This window comes from Sceloporus occidentalis, unplaced genomic scaffold (genome assembly GCF_023333645.1).
Source record: "Sceloporus occidentalis isolate IW3139 unplaced genomic scaffold, rSceOcc1.0.p SCAF_43, whole genome shotgun sequence".
Taxonomy (NCBI): domain Eukaryota; kingdom Metazoa; phylum Chordata; class Lepidosauria; order Squamata; family Phrynosomatidae; genus Sceloporus; species Sceloporus occidentalis.
The window spans coordinates 248,422-270,948 of record NW_028317023.1 but is presented as its reverse complement, the minus strand read 5'-3'; the positions used below and the strand labels follow the sequence as shown (position 1 = coordinate 270,948).

The following is a 22,527-nucleotide window of genomic DNA, read 5'->3' as shown; positions in this document are numbered from 1 at the left end:
TGTTTTGTCACACACATTTTACTTCAGGTATGAATTAAAAAGTTCTCGTATATGTCACTATCACAAAACACCCCAATATGTGTTCAGCAACATCTCCTGAGCGCAGTGATACCCCACATGAATGATTTTGCCTGGCTGTTCGGGGGCAAAAGAGCCACATTTGGGGCATGCACATTTTTCAATGTTGAACTTTGGCATTTGGGGATCCACTGCCCGTGCCCTATTTGGTACATCTTTGAGCCGGGCCATTTCAGTATGCCCAACAAAACCATATATTTTTGAAAACTAGACACCCCAGGGTATTTTAAATGCTGGTATTTTAACTCTTTGCATGCACACATTTTACCACCAGCATTTTTTTAAAGTTTGCAGTAGTATTTTTGTGTGTGTATTTTTCCCACACACACCTACTTTATGTATGAATTTACAGCTCCTGGTATATGCCGCTGTCACACGACACCCCAATATGTGTTCAGCAACATCTCCTGAGTACAGTGATACCCCACATGCATGGGTTTGTCATTTTTGGGGGGAACTAAAAGGCCACATTTGGTACGTGTGCATTTTTCTAATTGGAAATTAGATGTGTGGCCATCCTTCCCCCCCGTGTTAATTGGGACCTTGTTGAACCCGGCCAATTCAATTTACCCCATCAAATCATACATTTTTTAAAAGTAGACACCCCATGGGCATTTAATATGCCAGTATTTTAACTCTTTCCATGCGAGAATTGTTTTAAGCTAATATGCTAATTTTAGGACTTGCTCACAAAAATATATTTTTTATATATATATTTTTTTTTTTTGCCTTTTTATTTTTTTTTTTTAACATTTTTTTTCAACTTGAAGGTTCCCCTGATAGTGACATCAGTGGGAAATTATTTTTACATTTTACTGTTTTTTTACTATTTTTTTTCTAATTATTATTAATTTTATTTTATTTTTAATTTATTTTTTCTAATCACACTGTGATTAGAAAGCTGAGCTCCATTGACTTGCATGGTTGAATGCAGTACCTATATTCAACCTGCAAGTGGAGCCAGAGTTCTCTAGAGGGTCTGGAGACCGTCTAGCGAACTTTTTAGACTTTATTGTTTCTGTATTGAATTTTCCCGGACCGCCGCCATCTTGCAGATGGCGAAGATCACCGGCAGCTGCGGCTGTGACCGCTCTCCGGAGCGGTCACAGCCCATCCAAAGGTAAGCGTTTGGTGTCGCTGGATGCCTCCTGATCGAGGCATTCCAGCGACACCATTTAAGTTTAGGAGGCGATCGTTGATCGCCTCCTAAACGCTTTTAAAACGGGCGTCCGCCGCCATACAAAGTATGGCGGATGTTGACGCCCCGGGGAGGGGCCAGAGATGGCCCCTTTGTGCCGATAATGGCGTTGCTGAATGCCTCGAGGTCGAGGCATTACAGCAACGCCGTTTCGGTGCAGAAAGCGAAAATAGATCGCTTTCTGCACCCGTTTAATGACGTGCCGGTCCTGGCACGTCATTTGTCGTTATCGACATGAATTTCCGTGACGTGCCCGGACCGGCAATTGTCATCAAGGGGTTAAACAACTTTAGCTTCTCTAGAATAAACAAAAGCCTTGGCTATTTAGGTCCAGGCTGTGTTTTCGGAAGATGTGGCGCATCTACACAGTATTTTACGGCTGCCGTACCTTGGACGGTGAGCTCGATGAGAACATCAGTCGTCGGGCGCTTGGTTTGGTTGGAAAAAGCAGATTGTAGCTTCAAAATTGAAGCTGCCTCTCCGAAGTTACACACTTTTTACAGAAAAAAATACCTGTTATCTTCACATTTTAGTGGTGCTTTGAGATGATCAGCTTACACATTAAGCGCCTATACCATAGCTCTGGTCCTGCGCATGAAGAGGCTACAGAGTATACCTTTATAATGCAGGTGCGGAGACGAGCCGCAAGACAACTGTGAAAGAAATGACTTATGTAGAGGTACATTTTACAATTACAGTCACAAGAATTAATATGACGGAGTACAGTAGAGCTGAAGATAAGAGTAATAGAGTGAATAATTCCAGACAGTCATTAAGTACTTGGCAGATTCATATGCCAGTCAAAAGCCTGAGTAAACAGATGGTTTATGTGCTTGTTTTAAATGATTCTAGTGAATAGACTCGCAGACTGTAACATAGAAATTGGATCCTGAGGACTGGAGCAGCCTGGTTAACCGCTCCGAGAACCAAACCTTTCCCCTACTTAGAATGATGGCTTTGTTAAAATAACATAAAAAACACAAAGCACTCTTATTAGTTTGTCAGATCTAAAAATGAAATTACTACAGGGAATAAAGGTTACAAGCAGATCTTGGGTGTGCGTGGGCAACTATAGTCCAAAGTCTAGTAGATCAGCTAGATCCCCACTGGGGGTGATGCTAACTCTTCAGTGCTTGGTGTAAGGATTAAATAACGTGTCGTATTCATGGTGATATTAGCTTTTTCCTGAGTTTCCTATCGATCAATAAGTAGTCATCCATTTCTCTTCGTCTGATCCCATATGCTGCCCGATCCATGCGTGCAGAGCCCAGATCCTGTGTAGAAAATGGCTGAAAGATTTGGCAATTATCCCCCAAGCTTTATTTGGTTTACTAGGTGTCGTACTGAGCCAGATCAAAGTATTTCATATATACCTTTTGTATTCTATAACCAAAAAGAAATAGGAGATGATGTGTATGGATTCCCAAAGATTCAAAATGTCGCAATACTGTTAAAATTCGACAAACATTTTTACTTTTTTTAGATGTCGCTTTTTTATTTTTTTTACTTGACTGGCCTACTTTTTAGTATTCTTTTCTTGAATATATTAAATCTGGTTCTAACACGAAATATATTACCAGTGCATTAAAAGCGCATTTTCATTAAATTCTATTGATTTTTTTTTTATTATTATTTGTTAGTATATTTCAATGTAAGCCCCCCTCCACCCAAAGCAGATGGCTTATGACCCTTTAGATTATTTAACCCTACTTTTGCATAGATTCAATTGGGCCAAATATCGGTGGTCTCCTGTGCCTGCCTGTGAATAGTGAGAACAACTTAAAACTGGAAACAAAATAATGCCACAAAATGTACCATTGTCCCCTTTGTAAATGCATCAAATGACCATCAAGATTCCAAGGATCTTTCTTGGCAAAGACTCTTCTTTTATCCATCTGTGTTTTGTCCGTCCGCTTATACATTGTGTGTTCATTTTGATAGGAGGGATGCTGTAAGCTTATACATAATGTCGGCTAAGAGTCTTGTGTAACACTATAGTATATGTTGGAACTTTATGGTTATAATACTTTTGTGTAGACTATATGAGCAGTGGAGTAAATGATGATTATATCTGATTTGTCTATTTTTTAAAATTTTATATTTTTTTATATTCTTTTTTTCTACTCGCCTTTGTTTCTTGATTCTTTAATTTTATGATGTCTCGTTTCTTTAATTTTGTACGATAACTTATATTTGATTATTTCCTTACAGAGAGAACTTGATACCACAGCAACAGTATTAGCAAACAGACAAGATGAAAGCGAACAGTCTAGGAAAAAACTCATTGATCAAAGTAGAGAATTCAAGAAAAACACTCCTGAGGTAAGTAATGTGTTGGTTATGTTAATGCTTTGTAAGGTTTTCAATGTAAGCCTGTTCCCTCCCGTTGTAGACTCTGGGATGGTCTTTGTTCTGAAATCTGGGATATAAAGTTTTTGGGGTTTTTTAGGTGAAAAAATGCCCTGAAAATAATATATTGAAAATTCTGCTTGGTATCTGGAGGGTAGTGTTTTCTTTTTATTTATTTTTTTTATATTTTTTGCAGCATGAAACAAGAATGAAAGATTCAGGGTCCTTAGCTTTGTGAAATAAAGACGATTTTCTTAACCCTAGAGAAAATTATGAAATGATCATTTTTATCGACGCCGATATGCTGCAAAATCAGTTTAAAGTCTATTAAAATCCAGGTGTAAGACAGAAATTACTAAAAATCTACACTGACGTAGGCCTAGCATCAGAACAGACCTGTGTGAAATTGTGGTATTTGTAGGTTTTGGGTTTTTTTGTCTTCCTTCCCACCATGTTGTACAGATGTTTGTACCTCGTTTTCAAGATTTTATTTATTTATTTTTTTTGAGAACCCACACCTTTTCTCTGCCCTATCCGTGGTTTTTACAGCCTATTTACCATAATCTTGGCCACGCTGCACGCGGACCACCACATCCATCTGTAGCCAATGCTTTCCAGGACACTTGCGATGGCCACTATTGCCCATGGATTTTCCGGCCTCATGGACGGCTATGAAGGGCTCACCTTAGACTCAATGGTCTGCCTCTAATTTAGGCAAGGAGTCAACCTAAAATGAAGACACCGGTGTAATCTGAACACAAGACAGGCTCTCATGTAATGTAATAACGCATGTAATAAGCAGCCTAGTGCCTCCTTAAGAAGTTGTGGCCGTTTTTCTCAGGATTTCCACTGATGTCTTGTGTTCTCTGAAGCTTAATGTTTTAAATACCTGTTAGCCATAGTTTCCGCCAGCTCAGTGAAGACGATGTTGAGAGATGGCAATGTGTTTGCGAGACCGCTAGCAGTGAACAAGTTAATATAATTAGTACCCTGGAGACGCACGCATTTTGCCCTTGGATGCACAAACTGTTTTTAGCAACAGCAGCTGGTTTCATGTTTGCACAGTTAAACCGAATATATTTTGGTGGATTGCCTCTGAGCCATTTCTTAGTAATCGCTTCTCAATCATGTAAAAAGGTACCGTCTTTTAAGAAGGGACAGCAGGAAATGATTTGCTTTGTATAGCGCCATCATGTTCCGCAGCACTGTACAATGCGGGATAGTGTATATTTCATGTTAAAATAGAAGGTATAAGGTTCACTCGGTATTGTATGGGTAAACTTAGAGATGACCTCAGATATATTTAATCCTATTATGCATATGTTGCTGTTTCTGTAAAGTCTCACATCTTGATCAGTGCTTGGTCTCATCTTAGACTCAGGATAACCACATGCCATGCGTGTGTAAATGTCCTCACTGTATTAACCTTTACAGCTGCTGAAAGGCTGTTTCACTTATCTACTACTCTTTGAAGTGGGACTCATGGTGAGTTTTTCTAGGTTTAGGCGTATGAGTGAGGCTGCACAAAAAAGACAATTTCAGGAGATGACAACGGAGAAAGGTGGTAAATGTATTGGCGTAACATACATGTACATAATCAACACATCCGGTTAACGAGCTTTAGTGGGTTAATTCCCTAAACCATCATGGTGAGCTATTTCCACTTACAGACTTCAGTATCCATTGAAGGGCTGGTTTGAAGCTGCATAATGTTTAGTTAAATCAGGCACGTCCAAAGTCTGGCCCAAGGGCCAATTGTGGCCCCCGTTCCGGACTGATAAGGCCCCACAGATAAATTGCCGAAATATAGATCTGGTTTTTTTGATATTAAAGGCAGAGTGATTTAACACCTGTTTAGATTTGTCATCCAAGTCACAAAATGACAAGTATGCCGTTTTCAATAAACTTTGCATAAAATAGTTAATTTGCATTTAATTTTAATGGTTCAAAGAATGTCAGGCAAAATGGTCGGCCCTCGCACATGTTCACTTCATCAAATCTGGCACTCTTCGAAAAAAGTTTGGACATGCCTGAGTTAAATGAAACCCACGAGAGGTCGGGATTACACAGGTGAAAAAACAGGCGGTACTGTAACGCAAGTGATGTATTTTTGCTTATTTACAGCAGTTGGTACATACCGTATTGGCTCGGATATAGGCCGCACTTTTTCCCCCCACTTTAAGTCTTTAAAGTGGGGGTGCGGCCTATATTCGGGGTCTAGCGCCCGACGCCCGGGACATGCAGTCCCGGGCGCCGGGCAGGCAGCGGGGTTAGGATACAGATCCCCCGCAGCGGTGCAGGGGACCTGCATCCTACTCCCCGATACGCTCAGACAGCCTCCCCTGCCAGCACTTCCCACGGGGGGGGGTGCCAGCACAGGAGGTTGTCTAAGCGCATCGTGCGGTTGTCTAACCGCACGATGCGTTTTACCTCTGGCCCCCCGCCTGACTTACCGGAGCAGACTCCCGGGTGTCTTGCGGGGCCGGCGGGGGACATGTACGCAATACGCGTATACAACTTCCGGTTGTATCTTCTAGATAACAAACTGTACAATGCGGGAACACTGAAGGGGCAATGTATTTCTCTATGAAGCTTTATGATGAACATATCAACGCAAACAATGCTGTGCATGCTTTCCTACTAGCAGTTGTAAATCAAAGACTAAAATTATACCCAAGATTCTTTCTTAGCAGTCTTACCAGTCATAAAACTCTGCTGCTTACGTATGATGTACATTATAATATATATCGCACGCACATGTGTTTGCCTCCTGTTTACGCAGGATAATTCTGTACGTCTGTGCTTTGCACACTCAGTAAAATAAAGCAGTGTATGAAGGTTTGTCTGCGGTTCCTCCTGGGTTTTTTTTTTTCTCCCATCGTTTCATTTTCTTTTTACACTTTAGGATTCCTTGTGCATTAACACATCCAGAGGGCTGATGAATATATGGAAAAATGGATTTGTGCTTTTACACGGTGTCTACAATGTGACAATAAATCTCGTTTTTTCCTTTTAAAACGTCTAGATGTATGATTTATGGCCGCCTAACGTTTTTACTAAATTCATGGTAGGTGTTTTAGTTGGCAACAGAAGTATCAAGAGATTTTGTAAACCTTTTAGTACCCTGCTTTTTCAAGGGCCTGTAGTCTAGTCTGATATATAGAGAAAAATATTACACACTGTCTGGTTTAACCCGTTAAAATGCTTGCGGGGTAAAGTCTTAATTTATGTTTGTGATTTCCCGTTTTACTGAAGATAATTGTAAGGTTCTTTTTCCTGTAAACCCTGTTTCTTTGTTAGTTGAAAGCGGCCATTTTCATATCATTTTTCAATCATTTTTATTAGGTTTAGTGGGTCATCAAAGAAATCTGTATTGAATACAGAATAGTGCGTAATGGCAACACAACCCAAACCCCTGTCTGCATTGCGGATTGTATTAACAGATATGCAGAAATGTATAGTAAGACGGCCTCTGAACAGACCCAGCCTGAAACATCTAACCGTGTATGTCTGAAATACACTGAATCACCTGGGTATAACATAAAACAGAAAAGAGGTAACAAGGAAGAAAAGGAAAATAAAGAGGATATATTCTATGATAGCAGCTGATCATACCTGCTCCCCCTGCATGGCAGTTACAGGGCGCGCTCTAATTCAAGGGACGCTTTCAACCAGATTCTGTCTCTCGGGATAGTCATTCCCTGGGGCTGGGAAATTCAAGTGTGTGAGCACGATTTATTTGCCGTAAGAGCCATATTTTTTTCAATGAACCCAGGGTATTTGTGGAGTGAATCATCTCCGTGATACTATGCTCTTCTGGGGTGTTGAGTATATCTGACAAGAAGAGAGGCAATGCACTTCCGATTTCTCATTAAGTTTGGAATACATGCAACATGACCTGAGTTAACCCCGATATCGGACCCCAGTGATATAGTAAAAATCTTAAACATTCCCCCCCCCCCCCCCCAAAGAGGTTGAATTTGCGGACAAGACCACCGCAAATGGGTCATGCTGCATATCCCCCCCCCACACACACACACACACTTTCTTCCGCATTAGTCATCTGCCCTTGAACATTTTGGATATATGTTGTGGGTGAACATTCCACCTGCACATCCTTTTTCTTTTGATTCTCAGTCAAGTTTAATGACACCCCTCATAGCCGCCTCTGCCATCCGCCGCAGCTCAATGGATAATTCCCACTGAATCGTATGGCTCGGATTATAGGCATAGAATAACTCCAATACAGCGGAGTAAAGGCTCCTATAAGGCATGTTAGCAGTGAATCTGTTTTAGTTTATAAACTCCCTATAACATTGCTGCAAATATTCCAATTTGAAGATAAAGCCGATCTTCATGAAATGCACTCATTTTGATTGCTGGCCCGGTATAGACCCTTCTGTTAAATTCCCATGTTTTTTTTACCGGTTACACGCCTTGGTGCTGGTCCGCAGTTTAGTTTTTCCCCTCTGTAGGCATTCCCTGCGCTGGCTTCTCTCCCTTTTCCTGTCCATTTAACTGTAAATAGATTTCAGTTCAGTTTCATTCACTTTGATTGCCCGCATGAGAAATTCACTAATGTAGTTGTGGATATCCACACTCAGCAGGCCTCCTATTGTAAAACCAGCAGTGCTTTTCAAAACTTTCAGCTATGCTGGAATTGAAACCAGAGCTATTTATATGGTCACTGGAGAGCCTATTCATACTGACAGCTTGAATGGGGTGTATCACACTTAATATGTTCAATATGTACGTATATTTATATACACAGTATACAGACCTGCTTCCCACATCAATATCAGTTGTTTAGCAGCGTATTTTGGACAAGCGGTGATTTAGTGCGGTTTGCCTGTTCTGCGGCCTCTGTTTTCAAGTTATTGATGAATAATTTTGATGTCTTGTAAGCCTTATTTACAGATTCGGTGTCTAGCCTTTCGGTGGGTTTGTTCTGCCCTGCTGATTGGACCGTTTCATTGGCTGTAGTGGCTTTGCACCAAAAAAAATAATAAATAAGAAGATAAAATTCATATTATATATAGTCCTGGTTTCAGTGGGAAGCTCCATACTTCAGGCACTGTCCCAGGTAGCTGCCCTAATGTGCCACTTTTGCAGGCAGGGGGCCATAGGCCTATTGGGGACATCGCTAGTTGTTTAATCGGGTAAGGTGGGTGAATGGCCCTGCCTCCACCCCCCCCTGATTCTGGGATTGGCCCCTCTTCTTCTTGCCACACCCCAATCACAGGTGTCCTGGATTAAGGGGTGTATTTACATGACCACGTTTGTGTTGTCTTTTTCCTCGCAGTTCTTCAAGCTCTAGGTACACCAGTGAGAGCAAGCTCTTGTGGGCAGGTTTATACGTTAATTCTGGCACTGGGTCACGCATGACTTACACGGGTTCCTTGTTACACGGAGTGCCGCGTGATGTCACTTCCTGCTGCACATCATCAGGAGAGCTGTATGTGGATGCTGCCGACTCCAGAGTGAGGAAAGTGATTTTCAGCTAAGTGCTATAAGAAATGGGCTACTTGGATGGGTTGGCCCTATGAGCCCTGCCCTCCTCTGTAAGGATATAAACAGGACCGTGACTGGACATGGTCACTAAAAAAAAAAGCTGATGGGCTATTGTAAATAATTCACAAATAGAGAAAAAACCTGAAGCTGTATTTTGCAGACATTTTCATCACTTGCTCCCTTGCTATGTCTCTAATTGCTTATAATTACTGTATCGTACATGAGTAGGCGTAATTTTCTGGTGAACTAACCATTCTGTTCAGTCTCATTATACACAGCTCGAGCCGCTTATAATCAGATTCTTACGTCGCTCGTCAGAGTTCAACAGGGATAATTTTTCTTTGGTTAACAGTAAATGCACAGGGGCTAATCCCTTTCTTGCGATTTTGTTTGAGTTGTTACTTGGACGAAGCTGAGGGTAGATAAATATCACTACATAAAATAAAATGGCCTGTTTCAAGGAAAGCTTACCCTAAAAATATCCACAAAAATGCACAAAATATTTGGTTGTTACTTTTTATATCTAATTAAATGCATTTTTAAAATAATTTTACCATAGTTTGAAAATGATTCCCCCGACAGCCCTTTTAATTCCTACTTCATAGTCAAGCTCACACTTATGGAGTTCCCTTATAACATTTTATTTGTTAATATTTTTGTTATATAGTATTCATAGTATTTATGCCACTTTGTGTTCCACTGGATACATAATGTTCTTACAGAAGTATCAGAGTTGTGAGCAGCCAGTAGTGAATAGGATCAAGACCTCCCAATTATACCAGGACTGTTTTAGGCAGCCCTGTCATCACTTTATCACACAACAAAACCTGCCATAACATATAGGCTGTTCTGGCGCTCTTCCGGTTAGCTTTTGTGGGCAGTGAGGATCATTGGCCAGTTGGGAGATCTGGTTTTCAGTGGCCAGCCCAATGAGCTGTGGAGGCCTTTGTTGCAGCTCCTACTCGACCTCTGCAAGGAGGCTCTTTGCGTAAGGTGGGTAGGTGGCCCACTTCCATTGATGTCCTGTTCCCCCCCCCCCCCCCCCACCCCCCTACAGACAAGTATCTTAATTTGGACACCTGAATGGTTGAGGGGGTATAAATGAATCCACCTGACTCTGTGTGATAGGCTATGGGCTTCGCAGTCGTCTATATTATTTGCCTCTAAGGCCATCCGTAGTTTGTAACATGAATGGACCGTGTACGTGTCAGTGTTTCAATTTTAAAATAATGAGGTTGTGGATTACTTATTGCGTGTAATTATTTGCCACGTAGAGAGGTAATACAGCATTCTTTAGATTTCCTTGGAAGTTGTTGGCATGTTATCCATTCACTAAAGCTAGTTTGGAAAAATCAACCAGTCTGTTTTCTGTGTGAGCCGTTGGCGGAGAACGTAAAGGAAAGGCATTATCTTATATGAAATAAACCACTTAATTTGTTCTGCAATAAAACAGCTTGTAAAGGTTCAGGTAATCAGGCTGCCATTATCTTTCAAAACATGCCAAATTGGATTGTCACAGATCAAGTATGTTACGTTCCATTTGAGAAAAAATGTGTGTGTGTGTGTGTGTATATGTATGTATGTATGTATGTGTAATATATATATATATATATATATATATATATATATATATATATATATACACTCAAAATAATAAAGGGAACACTAAGATTACACATCCTAGATCTGAATGAATGAACTAATCGTATGACATACTTTCGTCTTTACATAGTTGAATGTGCTAACAAAATTACACACAAATTCTCAATGGAAATCAAATTTATCAACCCATGGAGGTCTGGATATGGAGTCGCACTCAATCAAAATGGAAAACCACACTACAGGCTGATCCAACTTTGATGTAATGTCCTTAACCCCTTAACGACCTTTGCCGGTTCAGGACCGTCACGGAAAAATGTTCACTTAACGACCTTTGACGGTCCTGAACTGTCAAAAAATTAAATAAGCTTAGAAAGTGATCAACGCCGTGATTAAACAGCTTTGCTGTAATGCCTCGATGTCGTGGCATTCAGTAACGCCGAGATCGGCATCGGGGGCCATGTCTGGCCCCTCCCTGGGGCGTCAACATCCGCTATTGTATGGCGGCGGACGCCCGTTTTAAAAGTGTTTAGGAGGCGATCAACTTAAATGGTGTCGCTGGAATGCCTCGATCAGGAGGCATCCAGTGACACCAAACACTTACTTCTGGATGGACTGTGACCGCTCCGATGGCAGCTGCCCTGTAAAAAAAACAATCAAGTTTTAAAAGTTTGCTAGATGGTCTCCAGACCCTCTAGAGAACTCTGGCTCCACTTGCAGGTTGAATACAGGTACTGCATTCAACCATGCAAGTCAATGGAGCCCAGCTTTCTAATCACGTGCTCAGTGTGAACCTACTTTCATCTGTGAAGTGGCGAATATGCCAATCCTGGTGTTCTCTGGCAAATGCTAAACGTCCTGCACGGTGTTGGGCTGTAAGCACAACCCCCACCTGTGGATGTCGGGCCCTCATACCACCCTCATGGAGTCTGTTTCTGACCGTTTGAGTGGACACATGCACATATGTGGCCTGCTGGAGGTCATTTTGCAGGGCTCTGGCAGTGCTCCTCCTTGCACAAAGGCGGAGGTAGCGGTCCTGCTGCTGGGTTGTTGCCCTCCTACGGCCTCCTCCACGTCTCCTGATGTATTGGCCTGTCCCCTGGTAGCGCCTCCATGCTCTGGGCACTACGCTGATAGACACAGCAAACCTTCTTGCCACAGCTCGCCCATCCTGGATGAGCTGCACTACCTGAGCCACTTGTGTGGGTTGTAGACTCCGTCTCATGCTACCACTAGAGTGAAAGCACCGCCAGCATTCAAAAGTGGCCAAAACATCAGCCAGGAAGCATAGGAACTGAGAAGTGGTCTGTGGTCACCACCTGCAGAACCACTCCTTTATTGGGGGTGTCTTGCTAATTGCCTATAATTTCCACCTGTTGTCTGTTCCATTTGCACAACAGCATGTGAAATTGATTGTCCATCAGTGTTGCTTCCTGAGTGGACAGTGTGATTTCACAGAAGTGTGATTGACTTCGAGTTACATTGTGTTGTTTAAGTGTTCCCTTTATTAATTTGAGCAGTGTACTTATATAATATAACGTGTGTGTGTTAAGGAGTCGAGAATAAGGTTTGAAGTTTTATCGAGGCTAAAGGACCTGAACGTGGGTCAAAAAGTCTCATAAAATCATTATAAATGGTACTACATGTTAAACGCTAATCTCAATTAAATCAAAAGGTGCAAATTCTGAAATGGTTTCTTACAGCCAAAAGCACAACCTCTAATCGTACGTCTGCTTTGTTTCAATCCACTTTAACTTGTATAAGCTTTGTTACCTGCATTTTAAAGTGTGACTGTTACAGTAACCTAAGAAGGAAGGAGTGCAGTTAGTCTTTTTTTTTGTTTTTTGTCTTTTTCTAAAACAGAATAAATGTGTATAGAGCACACACTCTTATACTTTTTTATACTTCTGTCTGTTGCCAAGTCACATGTAACTGCGGCATTCTATATGTCTATATCATATGTAATAATGGCCCTCTATATCTGAATGTCTGTCTTTGGATCTAGCTGTTGATCCATAGTATTGACGTTCTTATATTTCTGTTATCCCTCTTGTGCTGTGCCATTCTATATACTTGGATGTTTATTCTTTAGTCAATCTCGCTGTAGCTGACTGTATTGATTTATCAAACTTTTCTTCCAACTCTTAAATTTAAATGCATGGAAAATTGTGAATTTCTAGATTCCTGAATGAGCAACAGATCTTTATAAATATTAACCTGGAACCTGCAAGTCGCCTTAATAATTGTATCCGCAGTTCCCCATGTACTTGCATTTGGATGTTTTTCCCCAGTGCCCCTTTATTTTCCTCTGTTCTCACGTTCACCTGGCTGACACTTTTATTGGCCAAGTAATGTTCTGCTGAATGGCTGCAATAAATATTCCTAGATTAAAACACATCAACTTGCCGAGTAAAGTGCTGGGCAGAATTTATTGAGAGAACAACTTTCTTCTTAGGTTATTAGCTGGAATGCCATAATCGATAATGTATCTGTAATAGAATTTGGATATTAATTATCAATGCGGATTGTAACTAATTGCAGTTTAATGGATCGTTGGCTTCTAACACACCGTTTCATGAAAATCATTAGCCCGGTTTCCGCATGTGTGTGGATTAGTGTGTTTTACATATTCCTGAAGTATTATATATAGTTTGTGACATTTGTATATTAAACTAGTAAACTGTGGCCCAAAGATGATGCATGAAGTGGTCTTCTCTAGAATGCCTTGTAGAGGAATGCAAAAAGAAACTACTGGTTAAGCTGTTACCATGTGACTTTTACTTCTAGGGAGTACTCTAGAACACGGGTGTTCAAGGAGGGAGCCCAGTAGACTTATCTTGACTGAATTCCCATTATTTAGGAGAAAGGGAAGCCTTATATAAAATGCTTATTGAGGCAGAGGCCCAAGCCAGCCCGTCCACCTGTTATGGACATCTCCCGGCCCATTTACTCTTTAGAATTCTATCCTATCCTGAATGGTAATCACGGTATCTTTTCTCCTGTGCATCCTTTTTGGGGTGAAGTGCCAGTATATGCCATTGTGTGTTGGCACTCAGCACAGGAGGTACCAAAGGAAGAAACCTTCCTCAAAGCAAGTAGGTGTGCTGGTCTTGTTTGGAAATCCTCATAAATACAGCACTATCTGGAGGAATGTGAAGAGAAGCTGAGGGGCCTGGGTTCTGACCGGAACTCTTCTGCTACCAAAGGATTCATTTTGGAATAATATCAAATTTTGCATTTTTATGTTTAACACCCTGATTTGAGATTGCATAGAATTAATTGACAAAAAGTGTACTTTAGAATAGGCAGATTATAATTCCAAGAACTATTTTTGATATGACATTTTAGAATAAAATGTAATGTGTTTGTTAGATGGGCAGCAGCCTGTGGCGGGGCCAGAAATGTCTGAAAACCAGAAAAGCAAATGCCCAAGGTGGTCTTGTTTGACCCCCTAGAAATCTTTAACGACTAAGCGGTTCTAAGCAGCGGATCTGTTCGGGTGGACGACTCCTGCTGGGTACTAAAGTTCAGAATTGCCATTTCCAGGTCATTATACTTTCCTATATGTTATGTTAATGTATATTACAAGTAAACCGCAGTGATTTATGGATTTGTTTTGTATTTCTATATTTCTTTTTCTTTTACATCAATATAACAGGGGAATTTTACCCGCTTCTCTGTAGTTTCTGTGTGCGTAGCTTGGATTCTGTGGGTTTTAATGCTGTTGTATAATACGTTTGTATGGAAATGGTAATGCTGTCATGGGAAGTTGGAACCTGCCATTTCAAATTAGCAGAAACTGCTAAGTGAGCATTACTGACATTGTGAATATAGTAATTGGGGTTGATTTCTTGGCACGCTGCCGACGCTGACTGACTAGCGTCTCGCAAGTTAATTATAACACAGTTAACAGTAAGAGAGACCGAATGGAGTCCACGGCACTTTGTAATAAAGAAAATGCGGGAGAATTTTGTAAATGGGCCGATAATGGTGCTTAATTTCCTAAGTGACAGCTCAGAAGTGAACCCCATTGCTACTCTTTAGTTTTGATTGTGCTCACTGCCTCTCAATAATCATAACCCACATTTTTCCTTTTTAAATGACAAAAGAATTTGCATGCCGGTGAAATGGGAACAGCGTGCCGGCAAGCCCTTGGTGTGATGGTGGGGGGCACGCTTCAGTGCTTTCGAGCGCAGTAACATTAACGCACTAAAACGCAGCCGTCTCCGTGCTGGCCGACAAGGGGACACGTTCTTCATTAGAATAATGAGGCCTTGGTAATAATTGAAAGCGTTTGGCTATTGCAGTTTTATTTTTTTCTTTCAGAGCCATTTTTTTCCATATTAATGTGTTTTGGTATTAACTGGGTTGAGGGGTGGTTTAAAATAAAATAAGCCGTTTCTCAGCCTTTTAACAATCATTTTATATATATATATATGTCAAATTGTTATATTACATACTACTTATGTCCTGTCTACTCACTGTACAGCGCTACGGAGTTTGGTGCTATATAAAACAATTAATATTAATAATTAACCCATTCTGTTGATGCTACATATAAAATACCATTAACTTTTAGAGCGGAACAACAAATTGAGAAACGCTGTTTTGGGGTACATTTAAATGGAATCTGACACTTCCCCCAAATTCTACCCACCTTATGTGTATATAACGCTGCCAGCTGTCTAATTATTCCACCCCATTTAGTTTTCTCTCCCCAATTGTTGATTGTTCATGCAGCCTTTGTAAGGGTGGTTGAGAAGACAGCAGATTTTGTCAGGTCAGGAAATTGGACATCTTGGTTGTGCTGCAATGAGCCAAATGTAAACTAAATATCCCCAAAACAGTTATGAATGCCAAAAAACCACAAGCTGTAGGTAGTTTTAATAACGAAATTTATGTTAAACGCCTACAGCTTCCCCGTTTCATTCACAATCACAGAGCTATTATGTAATGAATAGCGTTCAAGATAATAGGCCATACATCGGAGGATCAGTTCTAAATGTGGAGCAATCACCATGGAAACCACAGGAATGCACCTATTTGCACCTTCTTATGAAGCAAACTTTATTAAAAAGAAAAGAAAAAAAATTATGTTGTGTTAGATTAGTGTTGGCCTTCATCCAAGTCACTCCACAGGGGTTCTTTGTGGCCCTAAAGGGAAAAGTGTAAGAATCGTGATTGGAATTCTGGAGTTTTGGCAGCACAAGTCCTATAGAGTCCGCCAGGCTTCCGCATAATACCAGCTTTCCCAGTCAATCTGTGAACGCTTAAGGATTCTGGGTTAATAAGGATTGGTTGCATCTCATGTAAAATGTAGCAGCCAGCTCCGTTTCATAAAACGCCAGAAAGCAATACACCCGTATAGATCAATATAAATTAGCACATGAAGTTAGTTGGAAGCAGTAAAACGTGAATTACATGGACACCTGACTCCAGGGATTTGTCTACCTGGATTGTGTTTGAATGAAAGCAGATGTGTTAAGACTTTTATGTAGAGCGGGGGGGGGGGGGGGAGACTGCCCAGGAGGCACAGTAAATTAAAGATGTCTGTTAATGTTAATGCATCTGTATGTGAAACAGCTGCTCCATACCTATCCGCCATTAGCGGTATGGAAGCGGAGTATAACTATAAGGTTTAAGACTTTTGGGGGTGTATGATTGCGCAAATATATGGGTCATTTAAAAACCGGGAAGGGGTGCATCCATGGAGAACAATAAAAATGTCCCGCCAGCGATTAACAAGTGATATTGGAAATAATCACTGGCTCCAGAAATGTTTTCAGATCACCGTGAATCAACATCACTATAGTAGGCATTGAAACGACCTGCTGGATAAAACATTTAGCCCCTGAAGCATACGGTACATACATCACATACTGAAAATGCTGGGAAACACTACGTGCCTTTTAGCTGACAATTTCCATTTAAGAATATGAACAATTTTAAAGTGACAGTCCCCCTGATTGAACACAGGACCCGTATTTACTAATAATAAAGGTTGGTGTTAGAATTGTCTAGGAAACACTACGTGCCTGTGTAGCATATAAAACGTGTCTGGGAAAATCTAGGTCCATTTAATTGTGGGAAAGCAATAAAGATTATATGTGGAGCATCATCACTTGTTCCCTTTTCTTCTGTTCGGTTGCAAACATAGTGTTTTAATAACCACAGTCCGGAGGAAGGCAGACACTGCGTTCCCCACAATAATTCGCCGCCTGTGGCTTCATTGCGTTTTTTGGTACCTGCCAGCGCTTCAAACAGTCCACAGGAGATGACAAGATGGATGAAAGGCAAAAAGGGTTTTATTATAAAAGTTAACCTTGACCTACATTAAGAACGGAGTGTACCCAAGGATTCGGCAGCGAGTGTTCTGTCATCTGTCCGGCTTGGATGAAGCATTACCTGGCCTTTTATTGCATTAGCGTAAATCCTATACATAGGATGAGACTGGGAGCTGAACAAGTTAGCACCCGGTCTGCATGTAATCACGGAGATTATTCTGTACGCCAGCACCTATTGTAAAAGGAAGAAATACGCCACAAATGGGATTTAGCTACAGTCGTTTTTTGTTTCCACAATTTGTGCGGTACATTCTAAGAGATTTCTGTAAATAAGTCCATGACATTGGATGTCTTGCTTGCCTTATTACGCTCCTTAGATATACTTCATATCACTTTAAGCCATGGGAGAGTGTATATGTGCCGTTTGACGAACTAGAACAGGATGAGCCGGCTTGGGCTAATTACCGGTGTTGCAGTTCTCCACTCGTAAAACATTTGGGCTTCCTTGTGCAGCGGATGAAGTCTGTTGTGGGCTACCTGGACATGACCCAGCAACGTTGGCTTAATGCTTTTCTAACATGCTGCCATGTCTCCCACCAATAGTGTCCCCACTGTAACGGGAAGAAGTGAATATACCTTTTTTTTATACGGGTCATCGGCCACGTTCATTCACAACCTGTTTAGAGAGATGTCGGCTTTAAAATCTGCCATACGCTTGTACTTTATTTTGATCACGTGACAGACAGACAGTTAAATTCCCTAATTAAAAAGTCTCCTTACAACATAGCCATTAAACTCTGGTGAAACCTTCATTCAGTCGCTAACGATTATTGAGCGAGGCGTAGCACATTCCTCACCCTCCTTACATTAAGTAATGCCCCTTCGCTGCTTCTGCCCTGGCTTGATTTTGGGAGGTGGCTTTTTATTAACAAATTAACAACCAGAGTTTAGTAATTAGATTACATGCATGTTTTTCATTCCGGCAAACTTTTTTTAGATTCATTTAATTTCTTGCAAAACCGGTGAAGTAGTTCTAGCAAAAGAAACGATACCGGAGGCTTTCCTGGGATGGCCCTGCAGACTAATACAATAATACGGTTTACTGTGCTAACACTTTGCACATCTCCCCGGTTCAAACTGTTCAAGTTGTCAGTTTTGTCTTCCCAGACCATATGTTATGATTGATTAGCCACTGCAGAGTCAAATTAATCTCACATGGAATTGTGGTCTGGCTCAACACAGGCTTAGGTAGGAGTAGTTAGCTAATTACATGCCATACTCCCTTGTTTTTGCTTATTTATAGAAAACGTCTACCACTTTTGTGTGTATGTATGTAACATTTTACTTTTTAAAGGCGCTGCACCACTTAGGCCAAATAACAATTTGTGGACTTTTATTTATTTCATTTTTTTTTCTTTTCTTAGATTTTATTTTATTTTACAATTTTGATACAAAGAATATAGTCAGTGTATCAAGAGATCTTGTTTGATAACGATTTCCTTTTATTCCTCCCTCTTAAACGCATAAAGATTTCTGTGTTAAGAAGCCTTTCCAGGTTCTACGGCAACAGCCTGTGGGTTCCTGGTTTTGTGTCGCATAAGAGACAAATTATAAATGAGCCAAACTTTAACGTGATTCTTTCTGACAAAGCTTTGTGCATTCAGCAGTACTATGAATGATGATTTTATTGTTGCGTTTAGTTATAAAACTGTTAAACTCGGTAGAATAAAAGGAACAGCAGCAAAACGGCACTTTCTGCACCCCTGATATGGAGAAGCGGCTCTGTATCGCTCCATTCTCAGCTACTCTTATATGATGCGGGCCGGCTTCATAGCCATGAATGTCCCCATTGTGAGGAAAATCGCCTTCCTTTCTACGTCTTTGTTCAATAATTTAAGGAATTTCAGAGAAAACGGTAAAATAAACCGCAAAAGCCATTATTTTCTTTATTAGCGGCATGTTGCGGCAGATAGGCCAGAATTATGTTGGGGAAACAGCATCGCTCTTCTAAGAAGGCAGCTGCTTGACGGCAATGTTACCGGAATGCAAACGCTGATAGTCATTTGGCAATTTATTTATTTTCTAGTTATATTGCTCATTATTACTAAAAACTGACTGGTCAGACCATTTCTAAAGATCCTCGCTGTATCTGAACATACAACTGCACCTAGATTGTAAGCTCTTTGATCAGAGCCCTCCTCACCTATTTCTGTAAATCTAAATTGTTATGCACTACTCGTTGTACAGCGCTTCTACAGAATCTGATGGCACTATATAATAATAATATTATATATAATATAATATATATAGTGCCCCCCCCCTCACCACAGCCTGCTATTGGCGTTAAAGAACTAGTCAAGCCGTGTAATTACGCTGGAGGTATTTGGTTTAAATTAAGGGACTATTTTACCGTGCGGGAGAGCTGTGTCATTACTAGCTGCTTTCTTATACAAAGGTTGATCAGAGCAGGCAGATTCAAAAATGATATAATCTAAGGTTCTTTTTTTTTCTTAACACAAATAAATTTTTTGCATGAAATACAGGAAATGATAGATCACCTTTTTAAGGACTGTCCTCAGTTTTTGTACAGATTGAGGCATTTTAATGTTATCTGATCTTGGTTTAAAAAAAAAGTTCTACTTAAAATAGGGGTTTATTTTGTGGTATTTTTTTAAAATATTTTTTTAGGAAAAGGATTACACTGCACGTAGCAAGTAATGTTAGCACCATCAGGGTCTTTAGAGCCAAGAATCCGGAACAGGCCCTCGCAGCTGTAGGAAGAATGTGCCTAAATATCTGATATTTTTCTGCTTTCTGTTTATTGCATCTAGAGCATAAATGTGATGCTTAAGTAGGAAGGAAAACACGACAAGAGGCTTTTAAAATAATTTATATTCATGTTGAGACTCTTTGTGGACGGTCTTAATTGAGGCCTTAGGATTAGTCGCAGTAAAATTAGTCCCAGAGTTCTAGCCGTCTACATGGCTGTGGAAGGATGACTGGGCCTTTTCTAGTGGTGCCAATTGCACGGCGTGTTTGCTAATCTTCTGGCTCCAAGCATTATGACATCATGGGAATTGAACGCTGATCACGACTAGCTGTAAGAATACAGAACATTTACAAAAAAAATTGGTAATTTGCTGCTTCCAAGCTGCACAGAGATTCTGCTGTAAAACTTTGTAAAAAGTTTGTTCCAAGATCATGTTGTAATTAGGGCTGAAACAACGAATCGATAAAATCGATAATAATCGATAACGGAAATCGTTGTCGACGATTTCCGTTATCGATTAATCGAGTGATCGATTCGTTGTTGGAGCACTCGGCTCCTTTTACTTACCTCCGCGAGCGTTCCCCGCTTCCGCTACACGCGCTGCACTCTCCGCCTTCTTCTAGTTGCGAGTGGCTCCGTTCGCACAGAGCGGTTCGCTCTGTGCGAGTGGCTCCGTTCGCACAGAGCGGTTCGCTCTGTGCGAGTGGCTCCGTTCGCACAGAGCGGTTCGCTCTGTGCGAACGGAGCCACTGGCACAGAGCGATTCGCGGGGGTGGGGGTGGGGTTTCAGGGGATGCAGGGCAGAGTGGGGGTGGGGGGGCAGGCCAGGGTAGGAGACTGAGTGCAGGGCAGAGTGGGGGTGGGGATGCAGGGCAGGGGGTGGGGATGCAGGGCAGGAGACTGGGTGCAGGGCAGAGTGGGGGTGCAGGGCAGAGTTGGAGACTGGGTGCAGGGGCACAGTGCCAGGGCTGGGTGCAAAGTGCCAGGGCTGGGTGCAAAGTGCTGGGTGCAAAGTGCCAGGGCTGGGGCAAAGTGCTGGGTGCAAAGTGCCAGGGCTGGGTGCAAAGTGCCGGGTGCAAAGTGCCAGGGCTGGGTGCAAAGTGCCAGGGCTGGGTGCAAAGTGCTGGGTGCAAAGTGCCAGGGCTGGGGCAAAGTGCTGGGTGCAAAGTGCCAGGGCTGGGTGCAAAGTGCCGGGTGCAAAGTGCCAGGGGTGGGGCAAAGTGCTGGGTGCAAAGTGCCAGGGCTGGGTGCAAAGTGCCGGGTGCAAAGTGCCGGGTGCAAAGTTTCTTGAACAGTAATAGTCCACCTCTTTTCAGAATGTTTGGGGTTATTTTGTTTCATAAATATTGTGTTTGGGTTTTTGTACTTTGAAAATATTGTTTTTTTATTACATCATAACAAAATAAGAATGTTAATGTAAATTTTAAGTTGTTTTTTAACATCCAGTTCATTAAATTATTTTAAACAAAAAATTTGCATATTGTTTTTTTTTATCCGATTAATCGATTAATCGAAAAAATAATCGGCCAACTAATCGATTATTAAAATAATCGTTAGTTGCAGCCCTAGTTGTAATATACATCAGAAGGTAAATGATTGCGTGATCTCTCGGGTGTTTTCATGCGGTTATAACCAGGTTTAGATAACCTATTGATTACCAGATAGATGAGTTGATTTAATGTAATTTCCTATGTTTATTGCCATTGTCACATCTTATTGTGTGTTTCTTTAAAAACAGATTTTGATGTATATTTGAATGTCTGCCATAAATAGGCATAAAGAGGAAGAATAAAATACGAATGAGAATAAAGGATAGGGATTCTGAAGTGAAATGCAAAAATAGGACTTGTTTAAGACATCTGCAGGTTGTCTGCAGCCATTCTGTGTGACCCCAGATTTCTTCTTTTAATTCCATCGACCCTGATTATGGAGATTACTTAAAGCACAGAATTATGGTTTAACCCCTGGGTCATCACTGTCAGACACTCTTGTTTTATCACAGTAGCTTGTTTAATGAAGATTCTGTTTGTGCGTAATTATTTAGGAATATCTATGTGACTATGATGGATAATCCCATATGTTTTAAACTTTGTCTCAGATTTATCAAGGTACTTTAGCGTTCTCTGCATGACCTTCCTGTTCTTGGCTCGTAGGTTTCCATGTGTCCTTAAGTGTTTTTGTAGTGCGTACGACTGACTGATCTCATTAGTTAAAGCTTAGTGTAGGCCATTTGCGGAGAACTGTGGGCTTACTGGAATTATCTATTGGGCTAGGTGACGGACATTTTTCTTTTCTTTCTAGAGGACCAGTTTTAACTCACTTGTTCATTATGATTACTAATATTTAATTCGGTATACTGGGCGATACTTTTTACCATTAATATATGGGACTTCGTATCCCAAGGATTTATGGCTGGCCGAGGCACTGTATCTTAGAGCGCTGACTGCCGTCCAAAGGCGTGTGATGTTTAATGGATCGAGACACGTGTGCACGCTGATGACCCCGTATCTCTTTCTGTTCACTCTCTTGGCTCATGGTGAGCCATTCATCATGCAGCTTTTGATAAATTGCATATATAAGCTCACACTGTTCCATCATGTGGCTACATGCATATTTATACCTTCTCATTTTCAGTGTATTTAGTAAGACGGGAGCATTACTCTGTCCTCTTCAGTTTATTTTACTTCTTATTCCAATTCTTAGAACCCCTTTGCTATGTGTATCCTTAAACATTCCAG

At 41.1% G+C, this 22,527-nt stretch overlaps 1 protein-coding gene across 2 annotated transcripts in view; it reads left to right on the top strand.

The window, feature by feature from the left end:
- LOC149289645 (protein CASP-like) overlaps positions 1–22,527 on the top strand; it is a 188,111-nt gene that overhangs the window by 25,938 nt on the left and 139,646 nt on the right. For both annotated transcript variants that reach the window (XM_089490354.1, XM_089490353.1), the window contains exon 2: positions 3,488–3,598. In XM_089490354.1, the coding sequence (XP_089346480.1) occupies positions 3,488–3,598 (111 nt within the window). The remainder of the gene's footprint in view (positions 1–3,487; positions 3,599–22,527) is intronic.